Raw genomic sequence first — 16,803 nt, 5'->3', positions numbered from 1 at the left:
AGGTAGATTTGTAAACATAAGGATTAGTGCATTTTGAGAGCCAAAACACAAAAATTTTTATATATAAATATTTTATAAAATTATATCTAAAAACTATTATACAAAATAAAAAAAGGGATTCTGCGGACTTCAGTTGATCTCAAAAAACGCTTCCCTTGGATGAAAAATTACCCACAATTAAACACTTCCCACATTAAACATAAATTAATTTTGGAATTTAGAACCTTACATGCACAAACCCTTTCGATTAATTTTAAAAGAGCAATTTCAATTTAATTTCCCTACAGCCACAAGAAAACAAATTCGGGTCTAAGAAACTATTCCTTAAAACTGAAAATTTTGTCTCACCGATTCCATGAACAATTCCATCAAACCAAAATGAAAGGGACGCCCACATACCTGAAACAGAGAGTGCAAAATTAATTAACAGTAAAAACACTGGGGTGGATAATGGATGAAGGCGGCAGCGTAGCGCGAATTTCCCCCGAAATTTAATAATTACACTGCTCGCGGCAACTTGACCCTGCGCAAGTCTAACCCCCGGCGCACCGTATTGCGAAACTCGTCGGGCGTGTGATGAATGTTCTGTTAATTTTATCGCCGCCGCTCCGCCGGTTTTATGTAAGTATAGCGGCCCTTTGTTTTGCGCTGCCCTTTGTGTTTGAGGGGTTGATTTTTGGGGCGACGTGACGCCACCGAGCTCGGTGTGTTGCGTTCCTCAAAGGGGCTGGCAACCCTTTCTCACTCTACCCTCGAAATTCGCCCTTAATTATTAAGCGAAAAGGACCTCGCTCAAAGGAATAAAAACACAAGTCCTGGAACAACTCCATTCCGCCTGCTTTTGTTTATATTTCGTGTGAAATACGCCTTTATTAAATCCTCCGACCAAAAAATAAAAAATATGTAGCTGCGAAATGTTTTTTAATAAACTGAAGGATAACCTCGCTTTGGTGACGTTCTTTTTGGCTCCGAAATCTCGTTGCAAAAGGACACGCTCGCTCTCTTCGCTGACATGTTTATGAGATTGCCGGTCTATGTAAGTTGGCTGAATTACGCCAAAGGAGCATGTTAAGGGTCGAATTACGCGAGCTTATATAACATGTCCTTTTAACGAACGACGTATGAGCCTTTGAACGGGATTATAAAGTGAAATTCAATGTTTTTATCAGCAGTTTCATTTTCCCGTCCTAAAATCCCGCCGTCGGATTTAATCCTCAAATGCGAAGGAAAGTTTACATGGAAGATTTTAATTTAATCAGAAAATGATGTCACTGGGTCCAAGACAAGAAGGTTAGAGAGGGTTTATCAAAAGGAGGACAGGTTTAATTAATTATTAAACCAATTACCAGAATTAAAAATTTAAATACTTTTAGCTTTTTATTTACAGTTATAGGCGGATTATTTTTTCATAATTTCCTAGAAATCAGAACAAAAATGATTTGAGAGTAATATTATTGAAATAAAACAAGGAAGTTGATGTTTTTTAATGTAACAATTTCTGTTAATTACTACAACACGTCTTTCCATTGTAATTTCTTATTTATTCTAAGCAAAAATACTTTATAACATCAATTACAAGCCTTCAAAATTATTATTTTTTTAATATAACAGTTTCAGGTTATGGAAAATTAAAAATATTTTATACAATTAAGAATTCTTTAATTGAATCGTAAATTTCGTGGCAAAAAATAAATCCAATTAGCCACTCCACGCATTCAATTGAAAGATCGTCGTAATTTCTCGTGAGCTCACCGAGGAATTACTTTCGGTGGCCGGAGCTTTCGCTCTGCTGTCCCTGCGACAAATCTTTCCACCGCGCACTCTCTGCTGTAGGTGGTTCTGATTACGGCTCGCTGCACACACGGACTTGAAAAATCGGTTCCCGAGTTGTGCAAGACGGGATAATCCTTTAATTAAATTCCAAGCCGCAAGTGAATTAGAGGAAAGGGAGGATCCCGCAGTAACACGGCTGTAAAGTTTCCCATGATTAGGCAGCTCGCCCAAGCGTGTTAAGCAAACAACAAATAAATCGGTTGGAGGGCAAAAAAAAGGAATACGTTATTCTAATCTTTACGCGGATAACTATTTTTCTTGTTGATATTTTAATATGAATCAATAAATAAAATGAAAAAATATTGTTGATGAAATTGGCTTTAAAGAAATTAATTTTTGATCGTTATAGTTGTTTATTTGTACTAATTTTTAAGAAAACAATATTTTCATTAATTCATAAGAAATCAATAATTTTTACTTTAATTTTTATTGAACTTAGTTGAAAAAGTAAGTTATGAAATTTTGTTAAAAATTGGTTTATTATTAAATTTTATAATTTTTTTAAGTTTGAAGATTCAAACTGAATTATTTTCTACATTATAAATCGATGTATAAAAAAAATGAAAGTTATGATTCTAAATTTGAAATAGTTTGAACTACAATTTGAGCCAAATTTATCAATCTTTTTCCACAAAAACATTTATCTCTGCGTAAATGGAAACTTCTCCATCTTTTTCACTTTATATCTCTATCCAAAATATGATAATGAGAAGAAACGGCGAGAGAGTTAAGGCCAATTAAGCGCTTAAAAAATTCATGGTCAACAGCCAGCGAAAAGCGCTTCGTGAGCAAAACTTTAGAGTGCGCATCCTGCAGCCTTTCTCATCACCCTGTCAGCTTAACAGTTGCTAAAGAGGAAAAAGCATCTTGGCTTTAAGTTGCAAAGAGAGCCTCTCTCTCTCTCTTTCCCTTGAAGCAAAAACAGCAGCAGCGATGTGCGTGGCCTGGAAATTGCGTGTTTTGCCACCCGGTTGAGAGACAGCCGCGACGAAAGCATCTGTCACCCTGGCCAAGAGGGAATAAGAAAAGCAGCCAGGGGATGCAACCCAAAATCCCTTGATACTTATTAAGCAGCTCGCTTGGTATTCACCTCGAGTTTCAGGAAGAAAGCTGCACTCTCGCATCCCTACGCTTTGACCCGGTGACACGAAACTCCTGCCACCGGCATCGAGAACAAAAACAAAACGCAGGGAGAATTTCAATTTTCTTTCTGCCTGAGAAATATTTCTTTTCAAAATTTCTTTATTTAAAAATTTACCAGTGTAATTTTTATTTTTGTAAAAGAATTTATGTGTTAGCTACTGATAAAGGTTTGGAATAATTTTCAGAATTTTTAAAATTTCACATACAAGTTTTGTATTTAATTTTTCACGTAAACGAATCCGGAAAGAATTCTTTATTATAAAAACAAGTATTTAAATTACTCATATTATCTGTAAAAATCCCACCGAGGAAGAGTAAAAATCTCCACTGTATAAAAAGGGAAAAATGTTGAGCAGCTTATCTATTTTATTTTTTACCGTAAAGCAATATTTTTGAATGAACAAAACAAGCCTAATCTCCATTGTGCTTTCAATAGACTCTGCAGCAGCATATATAAAACCCTGATGTTTGCAAGATTATCTTGCTTGGGCTAAAAGGGCGGACGCTCCCTCTCAATTCGAGACGAAACGCAATTTTCAAATGCCGAACGAATTCTCCACGCACTCATCGTTCCTCGTTTTCGCTGCTCTCGTTCAGCAGATCCGCAGATTAAGCACAGAGAGGGAAAAGTCATCCGAATTCACGAGCATAATACCCGAAAAGCCATTACGGCAAAAAGCGGCGGCGGCGGCGGCACGAGAGCGCAAATAAAATATATAAAAAGCGAAAAGCGAGACAAAAGCTGCCTCGGCCCAACGAATGAATAAATTCCACTTTCATCGGAATAATCCGTCGAAGTGCTGCGCGCCTGCGATTTCGGACGCAGACAACCCGCAACACACAAAGAGCAGCCTCTGCGCTTCACTTGCTGCCAATTCCAGACTCGAAACGCGAAATTCGCCTCAGCGTAAATCACAGAGCAAAAATCAGTGCAAAACTTTGAGCCAACCTAAAACACATTTTTCTTTTAAACAGCAAAAAAATGTTCAAAATAAAACCAACGTGTATTTATGGCCTGTAAAGTCCGGTTTAAACATTTTTTTTTGTGTGGTTGGTGTTGTATATTTTGCCGATATAGAATTGGGTTGTTTTCATCCAGTTTTTGAGTGATCAAGACTGTTAGGAAATTGAATAGACTTTTCCTGTAGTCAAAAACCTTTTTTTAATATCGTAGTTTTTTACTTGTTTGAAGTTCAAGATTAAAATAATAATAGTATTCACTAAGATATTCTCTCTAGTTGTGCGCAGTCTTTCAAATCTCTCCAACTAATTGTAACAGATACGGTTATTTACTTTCAGTGAGCATCGGACTGTTCTAATTTGAGGCTGGATCAACTTTGCCTCTGCTATGCAAATTCGGTGCCCCCTTCTCGGTCACCGGCAAATCGACAGACCAACTGGCGCCGAGTTAAACGCCTACTTAATAGACCAAGTTGGAGTGACGAGGGTGCACGCACGATTCCTCAAGCCCTCATAACTTTTGACGCGTATTTGCAATATTCTCAGAGGGTTGGACGACGCAGAGAAACGCACTCGAGCCACTTATTTCTGTAATATTAACTTTGGCAAAAGCAACCAGCCAAAAGAGGGAAGGGAAGTTTGTGCCCACTTGAACTCACCGAGAGACCAAAATGCGTTTAAGGAGATTTTACTCCGCAACATCCCTTTGTTTTTTATACAGTAGACAGAACAGAATTCCAGGTTTATATTAACTTGGTCTTTCTTTATTTTCTTTAGTTAAATATTTCATCTCAACCCTGGAGTAAAAACAGTTATCCATTCCGTTAGCAAGACAAAAAAATTTGTGAAATTTGTTTTTTATTAATTTTTTTTGCAGCAGAAGATTTATCTTGACTGTTTCAGATATTCTTGAACAATGTTTGGTTGTGTTGGCGCCATATTTGTCCATGAAGGTTTGAATTTTCCGTGTTTTCTTTTTTCAAATTGTGATGTACAAAATTTGGGCAAAATAAACAGCAATGTAGGCAAAATTTTAATAGAAAATATAATTTGATGTTAAATCAAATTACTGTTTTAATGTTAAATCAAATTACTAAAATTAATTAAAACCAAATATTATTTCTGTCTCAAAATAAAACATTTAAATATTTATTTCGTTCGTTGTGAATTTATTATTTTACATTCTAAATATTTAGTTAACAATACCACTCTGAATATAAATGCTTTAAAACTTTAATGCAATTCTGCGATAGATTATAACATAAATTATCTGTATTAAACGCGTCCCCTTGGGCAACGTGCGTCACAATTAGTTTGATATTCGTCCTTTATGTTTGGCGCAAAACGAGCCGTCATATAGAATTAATGCATGTTTATGTTATGGTCGTGGACAAACAAGCGGCGAAATTAACGCAAATTACAATAATATCGCAGAATATTGTGTTTGGCGATATTGTTTGCCAGTGGCCGATTCGCTCTCTCTGGCGTTTAATCTGCTCTGCGCATAGTTCCGCAGAACGGTGAAGGGCCTAATAGTGAAATACGGCGCTGTGCAATTACGCAAACCGCGGCAAATAAGGCGGTAGAGAGCTGTGCAAACGTGCAAAAGCGAAAACTGGCAGGCTGTTGTTTCCAAAGCTTGAAAATGAGTTTGCCTACCGGAAATACAAAGTATCAATTCGAATTTTATGAATATTGGAACACATTTGTAGAAAGGACGGAATTTCCTGAACCAATATCCATTTCATAGATTTTGTTTGTTTATTTAAACAAAAAATAAAATGAACAGCGGGCGAAAAATTCTTTTCGCTCATTATCAAACGTAATAATAAAACATACCGTATTTTTCTTCTCTTACAAAGGATTTCAAAATGTGTCTCGCTTAGAAGATGTTTTTTGTTTTGTTCTTTTAAAAGATGATCTTATCGGGACTCTTCTGAACTGAAATTCTTATTAAAATGATATTTTTACATCTTAAATTAAACGGAATTTCTCTCTCAAAAGCAAGTTATTAGATATTAACCTTAAACTTTTGCGAGTATTAACTTTAAAATAATTTGCTTGATGTCATTAAAAAAATAAAATTATGATTTAAAACAAATTATTTCTTGCAAAACTTACAGCCCGTTTTTACTTTTATAACCTTAATTTGGCAACAAATTGATCCGTACCAACTTTTAACTTTCTTACTCGCTTGGAAAGAGTTGGTTTTGTTCGTGACTTGATAGTGAATTGTGGACTTCCATTATGGAAACTTGCGAGACTGTGTCTCTCGTGTGTTTCCCTCTTCGCGGTGCAATAAAGACAAATAGATGGTGCGACCGAAGTAACAGATAAGACAAACTCGTTACTCTCTTGTCCCTTCCATTCAATTTGCCGCGGAGAGGAAAGAAAAAACAAAAAGCAAACCGCGCCGAGAGAGGTGCTAACGAGCTGGATTAGATTCTCGGCGGGTCGGAGGGAAGGAGTTAGTATGGCCAGCACACGCGTTCCCGGCAAACACTCAGGATAATTGCGTTCGCACCCATAGAGAATTTACGAGCAAAAAGAACTAGAGGAAAGAGTAAAGTGTGTGAGTAGTTGTAAAAAAAGTTCATGAGGTGTAAACACTGCACAGCAATGAAAAAGGGTGCGCGTGCATAAAAAGTTGGCTTTTTACTCCTGCAACATGCCACTGTTGACCTCTGACCTGGACATTGATATTTCAAAGCAAACAATTCATTTTTTTATTTTATAAGAATTTCTTCCATCTGTCTATACAAAAAATTCAGAATATTTTTATTATAAAGAGAATTTTAACTTGTGAAAATAATATTGAATTGAACAATAATCATTGTTTCATTGTTACTCATTGTTGTAATTAAATCAAAATTTCTTATTTACTTGGCTCAAATTAAGAAAGTTTCCTCTGTTTTTATAATTATTGTTTTTTTTATGCACTTTAACTTTCACATTTAGAATGAACTTTAGTTTTTTTCGTATTCATTAAATTGACAAAGTTATTTAAAAAAATAAATTATAATTTATTTTAAGTAAAAATAAGCTCTAAATGCTTACCAAAAATTATCCGAATTTAACTATTTAATATTAAAAAAATTAACCAGATATTTTATACCTTTTTAGATTTTTTTTGTTTTGTTAAAATTGCTCAAATTTTCTCCGTCACAAACGACTGTAATATTAACCCCAATTCTCTGCCAAATAACGAGAGCGCGAAAAACACAATTTTCCGACCGTAATTACAGGGTGGCAGAAAACCCCCCGTTGAGTGCCACGCCAATGTGCAATCAAGAAAAAGAGGCTCATTTCATCTCGGTCGTGCAGGACAGTCGTCGAGGCGCCCTTAATTGAATCGAGCTGCGCACAACAACAAACACTCGGCGTAGTCTCCACAGTGGCAATTTTTACCCTGGGCTGTGTTGCAATTAAGGTGATCAATCGATTCTGCATGTATCTGGTGTTTGTAATTACTACGGCAGGGCTCGGCCAGCGTGGTGAATAATTAAGTGCCCGACGGCCGCCGCATTTGCACAGGGTGGTTGATCTGCCAGTAATTAAGGGGCAGCTAAGCTTGAGGGTATACGCGTATGTATGGCTTTGAACCAAAATTGCACAGCCTGACCGAGTTTTGCTACTCTTTTGCTGATAATAAATTCCAAAATGATATTCCAATTATAAATCGATGGCTCAACTTTTTATTATAATTCATGAATATGTTTTCGGAAATTGTTTTGTTTGTCTTTTATAAATATAATGTCTCATTTACTAGATAAATATTCATCTAGTTAAAATTCCAAAGCATTAATTTGGTCAAAATTTATAAAGCTCAAAATTAATGCTGTTTAATGTTTAAAATACGCATATGTACGCTTAAAAAAAAAAATGATAAATTTTAAGCAAAATTTACAGTGCTATCAATTTCATTTTGATCAATATCGTATTTTCAATGGAGCAAATCAAATAATGCTTGCCGGCATTTCATCACATATTATAAGCTAAAATTTTGTGCTGTTATTTTATATTATATCCTAATAATACAAAATCCATTTTAAATTCCCCCAATTCGGTTAAAAAAAACATTTTTGTCATTTCAATCCAATTTTGTTTCACATTTTTTTATCTTTTTCCATAAATTATCCCTTCCTTTTAGCTGCTTTTAGCAACTCTTGAATCTCTGCTTCTCGAGTTTTATAATAGGAAATAGTTAGAGCAACTATGTATACCAAATAACCGCCTTGAAAATTACATCGGCAAGTTTCTCTGTAAATGAGAAATTATTTGCCAATTCTACAAAGTTTTGGCTCGTTTTAAGTTAGATGAGCAAATCTGCGGTAAAACTTTTAATTGAGTTCATTTCCCGTACAGAAAAGTGAGTCGACTAATTTACCGTACGTGTCAAAGTCAACAATTTACTTTGAACGATTGTTATACAAATTGGGCGGAAGGGCGACGGTTAAACGAGTAAAGCGGGTTGCATTATTTACAAATGTCGTTTACAGTTACGAAACATCTGATGGCCCGATTCGGCGAGCACTCGAACGTGTCGGGATGCAAATGAATTGTTGCTGTGTTGAGAGAGATGTTCGCCTGCCTCCAATTTATGGAGTGCTTCCTGGTGCTTTCTCCCCGCCTTTTTGCAAGACCGGAACCGACGGCGGCTGCAGAAAAGCGCCACCAAACAAATTAGAATTGTTAATTCAAGGCAGAAGCGATGGCGGCGGCGGCGGCAAATCTGATTCGCGAGCTGAATGGCAAAAAAAATCGGCATAACGAGCACTGAAATTCTTACGTAGAGGAAGGGCTCAAGGCGCTCAAGCTAATATTGAAAAACTTTCTGGATTTTCGGATAAAAATTTCTCCATTGAGTACGAGCCAAGATAAATAAATAAATAGTCTATCTTGTAATTAATTTCTCTTATTAATAAGTCTTTTAATTGAAAATTTCAACAGTTATTTAAATCTTGATAGATTTTTGCTAAATGATTTCATACTTGATTTTCAGAAAATTTATTTTGAACCATTTTGAAATTTTGTAAACATCATTGCTAGGAAATGATCTATTTTAATAATTAATTTGAATTCTCAAATGATTAAGTCGCTTGAAAATAACAAAAATTAATGTAAAAAAGGTTTAAATATAAATTTTAAATTTTGTTTCAAATTAAGGAATTATCAATAAACAAAACTGTAATTGTATGGAAAAGCTTCAGCTTAGGAAGCACAAAATTAATTTAGAAAAAACCTTACAAGTCATATGCCCAGATTTTTCCAAAGATATCAGAGCTTGATCGGTCGATACGCTCTCAGAAAACCCAATTTATATCCGCAGTCCCTGGACGTGCAAGTTTTTCTAAATTCGCCTCCTGTGTTTTCCGTGAGCGGCCAAATTGATAAAAATTGCTCGGCGCCTCGCGCTATTAGGAAAAGGCGTCTTGGTGGCGCTACTTTAACCCTCCCTGCGGAAAAGCAGGAGAGGAAATAGTGCGATTTCAGAGATGGAAGGTGTAGTACATGATTTAGTCCGGAAAGGGCAACGTTCCGCTCAAGTGGTTTTCAATTCAAACCAATCTCTCGCCCACTTTGGGATCTAAGATCGGCGCAGATGTGACCAAAATAACTCGTTTTCTGATTATTTTCCACATTCTCTCCTCGTTTGTGATTTAATTTAAAATGCCAGGCACAAGATCGTCTTGCTAATGCGATTTGCCGCGAGAACAAACAAGCGAAGGAAGTGAGAAAATTCGCTTGAGGCCAAAACAACGAGGAGAGTCAGCCAGCAGCTGTGCTATTCGCACAATTTTATTTATTTGGCGCAGCTTTACTAAAAAAATTCCGGCGGAAAATGAGGCAACAAAATAGAGAAAAAAATGGGATTAAAGCAAAAAATTGTCTGCATTTTTTTATATTACTAAATAAACAGAAATGAGATGTTTAAGAACATGACTTATATTAAAAAATCCTTGATTCTTGCACATAAAAATTTTATTTCAACTAATTTGTGCAGTTTCTATCAAGGCAAAGGCTGCGCATCCCAAAATTATGTTGGTACACGGCTGCCGTCAGAGCCATGGGGCCTTATGGCTCGGGCGGAAGACATCTTTTTTTTGGCCAACATAATAGAGCTGATGCGCGGCCTTTGTATCAAGGTATTATTATTAATTTATTAAAGAACTTGTAAATTATTAAATTTAAAATTATTACCCAATTATTTATTTAACAAAAAAAAAAAACGTTCGATAACAATTATATATCGAATTGAAATATTAATTTTTTAAGGCAATTAAAATTCAAGTCCGTGCATTCTAAGCCTGAATTTAAATTTAAAAAGCAAATATACAAATTTGCAGAAAATTAATTAGAGGAAAAAATTTATTTCCAACAAACTTTTAGCTCATTTTTCTCTTTTTTGTCCTCGAATGGTCTCGGATGAATGAATTGCCGCGGACGGGCTGCCTCGTTCAATCCCATTTATCGGTTCAGGCCATAAATTTTCAGCAAGAAGAGCCGAGATTAATGCATCTTTCTCTCTCTAGCAACTAATAGTGAAGCTGCACGGTCAATTGGCTAGGTCACTTGACCCCTTTCGCACACACTTTGCCACACTCTGGCTGCGAATCAGGCGCTGCATCCATTAGACGCGCAGTTGGTAATAAGCTCAAAGAGCGCTGCGAGTTGGCTTTAATCTTAATCTTTTTGATCTTCTCGCAAGGCTGTGAAACAAAATAACACCAACGCATATACAGGCAATGCAACCGGGTTACAAACTGTAGGACGCAGAGAGAGTTTTAAATTCAAAATTAATTGCACAAAAATTAATCAAAGTGAAAAACGAGCTTTTCGTTTCTGACGAATTGTTTATTGCGAAAAATTAATAAAGGACGCTTTAAACAAAATGTAGAAGATTAAATCCCGTTTAAAACTTCAAGGAAAGACTCCTTGAGTGCCACTTCTCCTTGTCGCTGCTCTAAAAAATGATAACTTTGAGCAAAAAAGTTTTAAAAAATGGAGCCTTTATTAAATCTTCTGATTTTTCTTCATTCTTGAATATTTTTTTCTTTTCAATTTAATATTTTGCATAAAAAGAATACACTATTTTTTTTTTTATTTATGTATTGGGAAATTTTGTAATAATTTAACTCAATGAAATTGAGATTATACAATTAATAATTGTTTTTAATTAAATTAATTATTTAGTTTGAAAAAATTTTCATCTTTTACTCACTTTTATTTAATTGCAGTTCAGTTCAATTTAGAAACATTATTGGAACTGAATTAGTATATATTAAATTTTTGTACCTGCAATTCAATCAATTTAGAATAATTTTCTGTCCCTCATCAATCTATTACCAGCATTACCGAATACGACTTTAAAATCGATCCTTTAACTTTGTTCAGTTAATTTCCACCACCCGGCTTGGTTGAGCAGTCGGAAAAGCAGCAGTTTGCCGGCGCGTCGGCGGAAAGCGCGAACTCGCGCACAAGAAGTCGCAACAAACGCATTTTCAGCGGGGCCCTTTCTACCCTAGCTGCGAGCAAAACAGCAGCACACAAAGAGAAGAAGGATCAAGGGGGATCAGGAAATATAATAAATTTGGAGCCGCTCTCCACGTAATTGGAGGGCAGGCCAACGAGACTTGGCGTCCGAAAGTCTCAGACTCGTTGTGCCCTCTGCCTTTGAGTTAATTAATATGTCGGCAGTCCATTCTGCACGCCGAGGGACTGAGGAATAATCGTATAATGCCTCATACAATGCATCTGTATGTTATGCGCGTTGCCTGCCTGCCGAGAGAGTTATAGAGAGAAACGAGCCAATTGTGGAAAGCGCTAATTTCTGTTGCAGGAAACTAGGAACGGACTGCACATATTTTTTTATTAATTATCCCTACATATTAACATAAATTAATTGCTTAAAATATTAAACAATGTTCCAGTGCAAAATTTGAAAACAGAAAATAAAATTAAAAAATTTCTTTTTCTCCCATTTAAAGACTTTGTTATAATTTTATGCAATACCAAATCGTTTATGTTTCTCCCTGCAATTCTAATTTCTTCTAACAACCAAAATTAATTTGATATTTTTTTAGTCCTGTATGTATTTTCATCAGTTCAGTGTGTTGATTGATTCGCTATCGGTTCAGTCCGGGCCTGTTACAATATACAACAAGAAACTGTTTAGCTCCATCGGAATGCTCGGCACATAATTCAGAATATCGGTCTACGAGTCTAGTCCACCCGGCTGCAGCATCGGATCTGCAACTCTATGGCGGAACTACAATTCGCTCTCATTTATAATGGATAGATACATGAGAGTACGTGCTCGGTACAACGCACTTGTGTTCCAGCAGTTGAATTTGACATGGCACCGCACGTCTCTCTATTTATCCCTCCCCTCGCGCCAGGGATGAAATGTTGTTGTGCCCAAGTTGGGCGCGCATTCAAAGCAGCCGGTTCGCTAAATGTTATTACAGGTCACGGCAGAGGGTCTGACGCAATTGTGTAGATCGGAATCCGAAAGCGCCCCATTGTTGCGGTCGCTGCAACTTTGCCGACTTCATTACATGCGAGATTTACATACACACGCGCGACGCACGAGATTTTCGAGGGTCGTTTTGTCAGAGGCAGTTGGAAACTTTGGAGCCCGTCCATCATGCTAATGCCTACAAATTAATTGAGCGAGTTTTGCTCTGAGCAAATGCGACTTGTCAATATTGAATTAGTATTAGAAACTTTGGTAAAGGGTTCAGTGAGGTAATTTGGATAAATGTCAACATGAGTGATAAGGACACTGGTAGGCCAGTATTGACTCATATTGACTGTTCCAAAAATAAACAGTTTTAGCCTTTTGTTATTTTTTTAATGTTTGGAAAATGCAAAAATTTAAACTATCGTAACATTTTTGAAGAATTTTATCCAATTTTTACATCAGTTGAAGTTGAAGTGAAAAAAAAATTAAAGAGCCAGTTTTTTTTATAAATCATTCTTCTTTAAATGACCAGAAACTAACATGGATTCAGATTAAAGCAATAAAATTGATTTCCGTGATCAAAAAAATCTCTGCTTCATTTTGCGAACGACTTTTTTCACTTCTTAAATCTTCATTTTCAGAAATATCCCTAGAAAAATTTACATAAACCAAATTTCTTTGAAATATAAAAAAAAATTTTTGTGATGAACAATACTGTAAAATCAAAGCTAAGTAATCAAACTTGACAAATTACACTCAAATTCACCTCTCGGCTCTTTGCTCCAGGTCGCCCGGATGTGTGCTTAAGGCCCACAAGGGGGAAGAGGCACTTAATTCTTGTCGGCATGATTCGATTTGCATGTTAGTCGGCGACGAGGACAAGGCCCCTCTCCTTTGATCTCTGCCCCGCATGTGCGTGTAGCAAGTACAGTTTACACAAGTGTGTGCGTCTTGGTGTGAGCTAGGGCGCGGCACGCTCCATTTACCGCCCAAGCTGCCCTGGCTGGAAGGACCCTGAATCTATTTTTACGGCGGCGATAAAGTCTCTGGTGATTTTCGACTGCTCTCAGCCCGAGTTTAATCAAAGGCGCGGAAATATCACCGTCAAGCCAGTCTGCGTAAAAGCGTATAAGAGTTCGGGCGAGAGATTGACACGCGGGAAATGATTTGAGCGAAAATAGTGGCGTAAATTTACTCTCCAGAGAATTCCCATTCGATTTTCAGTTCTGTTCGAAAATAGACTCGCAAATAAAGAGGAGAGTTTGTATGTTTAAGGACAGTTGAAAAAGTTATTCCTTTTTTAAGGATTTTGAGAATCAAAAGCGGATCTTTTGATAATGGGTTGAAAGTGATGATTGTTTTGGTTCTTGGTTTAATTTTTTTCATTCTGTCCTAATTTTAAAACACAAATTAAAAACTTGAAAAAATCAGTTTGAAAATAAATCCCTCCTCTACTCATTCAGCAAATACCATGATAAAGTTTCTGCAGATTTGCAAAACAAGCTATTTTTCTCGGTTTTACTTTTTATTTCTGCTTCTTAAAGTTTGAGGTAAATATTTGTAATATTCACAGTATATAAATCTTATATAAACATCAAATTGATCAAACTTTCCATTCCACAAGCATTTTACAAATTTTTCCTCTTTGCCACAAGTCAGGTGCTTTTGAAACTAAACAGAAATAGCTCGGAATATTATTTTCCACAAACTCTCCGTTTGTTGCGTTTTTTGCTGTTGTGGTGGCATCAAGATAGCTATTAGAAAAGTTTTGCGTGGCGTCCATTTGTGCCTGCCAACTTTGCTACCCCGCCATAGCTTTTCCGAGCTCTGCACTCTAGGCCGGATGTCACGTTTCCAATTCCATTATTCGCAACACACAAACACCAACTTTTCTTTTTCTCCTCTTTTCTGTGCGCACCTTTTTTCCTCTCAAAACCGAGAAGAGAAATTGCCGCCTTTTATTCCTGGCTAGACGTGATTTACTCGGCCGGGAAATTTCCAACCGTTCAATTTTTCCTCCGCTACTTGAATCGACGTGGCGTCATTACGGCTTGGCCGCCGCTCAAGAAACCACTCCACGGGCAATAATTCGGCAATATTCATTGTTCCAGTTTTCTGCACACAGAATTAGCGAGCGACTTCATTCCGCTCAGATGAAATAAATCGGTGCTCCGGATGTTTTCCACAAGGCTTCGCCAAATGATAATCAGCTCGGAAATGGATTGCGCAGAATAAAAAAAACGAAGAAGAAAATTGCGAAAGGATAGCACAAAATTTCATCCCCAAAGACGATTATTCGATCCATGGATATTATTTTGATTTGTAAAATAAATTTCTCTAGAGAATAATTTAATTAATTTAAAAAGAGTTCATTTACAAAGTTCACTTTAATATTAAATTTCGCAAAAATAAATATTTTAAATGCAATAAACATTATTATTGTTAAAAAATTTTGAAAAAAGCAGTTTAATACAAACTTAATCGCATTTACCTATCTTCATGTTAGAGCTAGTTACTCAAATTAATATGTTTCCTTAATCTCAAATATTAGTAACATTATAAATATTCAATTATATAAATTTATTCTCATTTGAATAGCTCTAGCTTAACTTTTCTTTGATGAGATGAATTCAGGTGCGTTCTCTACTTCTTGTTAATTCTTATTGATAGCCAACTTTTGAAATTTAAATTCCATTTTCTCCCAAAGCATTTCGTTTCTATAAATATGCGATGGGCAGGAAAAGGCACTCACAGAACAAGAAAGCGATATTTGTGTTTGGCTGCTTTACAAGTTTTCCAATAAATGTCACAATATCGCCTGCAATCTCACCCCTAATATATGAAAGCCTCGCCTTTCTCGCTATGTGTGCACGCGTGTGTGTTTTTGCGCCATGCTGAAGGCGAAGGAGCAAATTGAAATTCAAGAAGGCGGAGAGGAGAGGATCCCTTTTGCTCGCCGACTGGCCGACAAAAAAAAGAGCAAAAGAAAGGCACCGTTGATAAAAGAGCTAGAGGAAGGGATAACAAAAGAAAGAAAGAAAGCTATAAAGATAGAAACTCGATTCGAAAAAGTTGCGGAAAGTATGCGGGAATGTTTGCGATATTTGAAAGCTATTCCATCAATTTGTATCCGCATTTCAATGTAGGCACAAAATATCAAGATAAATAATACATTCCAATTTGGAAACACTTTAAAAGGAAAAATTGGGGATATTTATAAAATATATATCTTGCATTGTATTTTTCTCTCTCTTCTGTATTGATTTGTGCATAATTAACAGGAAACAATAATAACAACTTATGGAAATGGCCAGAGTAGTTGTATGACGTTTTATTACAGTACGTTAATTAACTTTTAGGTCACTTTTTTCATTAGCATTGAAACATCATAGCTTTGGCCAACCTCGAGAATTGAATGCTTTATATTAGATAATACATATTATGATATTAATAATATTAATTTCATAATTATCTTTTTGAATTTTACTTTTAGGTATAATATTTTAGAAAATTTCATCATAGAAACATGAAAGCATCCCAATATAGTTAGCTAAATAAAATAATTTGACCTTAAAGTTTACACCGAACTTCCAATTTTTTTTTTTTTAATTCAAAACTTCTCATGTTGTTGCCATATAAAAATCAGATTTTAAAGTTTGCAGATTTTTGTTACAAGTTCTTAAAAAAAGGCTTAACATCTTAAATTAAAAAGCTTTTTTAACGCATTTCCTTTTAGAGCAAGGCATGCACCGGCTGTAATTTTCATCCCTTTTAACGGAGCTAAATGGCCTGTAAACCCCGGAGCCGTTCATTAGCGTGCGCCGCCGCTTTTCCGCATTTTATTTGCACATTTGCCGCGCGAGAAAATAAATGCCTTCGTCTTTGTCTGCAGTGAACACGGGTGCGTGTAAGTGGCGTGGAGAGCCGACAATTTAATTCACCTGCTTCTTCTTAGCCGTCATTCTGGGTCGGTGCCGCGCTTATTTGCATGAGAGCATGGACAAAGTTCAATATTTGTCAAAAGCAGCTTTGGCGTGGTTTTCCGAACCTCCGCGTCCGCCCGTCCGGCTGCTGCCTTTCGACTGCGGTCATTTGCGCGCTCTCTGGTGCGGGGGCGTTTTGCATTCGCCGGCCTCACCTTGTTCGGTTTCCGTCGCTCTCTCGTAATCGCATTCTGCGGCAGCTTTTGCGAAATGAGCCCTTTTTGCTCTCCCTGCAGCTCGGTGGCTTGTTTGTTTGTGCCGCTGTTTGAACATTTCTGCGCGGTTTTTATTTTCCTTCATAAATAACTAAGGGGGTATTTTAATAGAAAATAAAACATATGCCAAATAAAAATAAATAAAAATTGGTGCGTTGCGGAGCTTTTAATTATATTTCAATTTTATAATTATGGTGGATAGATA

General features: G+C 36.3%; 1 protein-coding gene across 2 annotated transcripts in view; it reads right to left on the bottom strand.

Moving 5' to 3' along the window:
• The window catches only part of LOC132192771 (uncharacterized), a 57,950-nt gene that overhangs the window by 18,874 nt on the left and 22,273 nt on the right, over positions 1–16,803 (bottom strand). Inside the window, exon 1 of one of the 2 annotated variants that reach the window (XM_059612877.1) lies at positions 349–412. The exons of the other annotated variant lie outside the window; for it this stretch is intronic. Within the exon in view, the coding sequence (XP_059468860.1) occupies positions 349–397 (49 nt within the window). The 5' untranslated portion in view covers positions 398–412. Of the gene's footprint in view, positions 1–348; positions 413–16,803 lie in introns of those variants that run through there. 2 annotated transcript variants of the gene reach the window in all.

Source organism: Neocloeon triangulifer, unplaced genomic scaffold (assembly GCF_031216515.1).
Source record: "Neocloeon triangulifer isolate White Clay Creek 2 clone unplaced genomic scaffold, ASM3121651v1 ptg000003l, whole genome shotgun sequence".
Lineage (NCBI taxonomy): Eukaryota > Metazoa > Arthropoda > Insecta > Ephemeroptera > Baetidae > Neocloeon > Neocloeon triangulifer.
The sequence above is the reverse complement of the archived record's forward strand: the minus strand, read 5'-3'. Positions and strand labels throughout refer to the sequence as shown.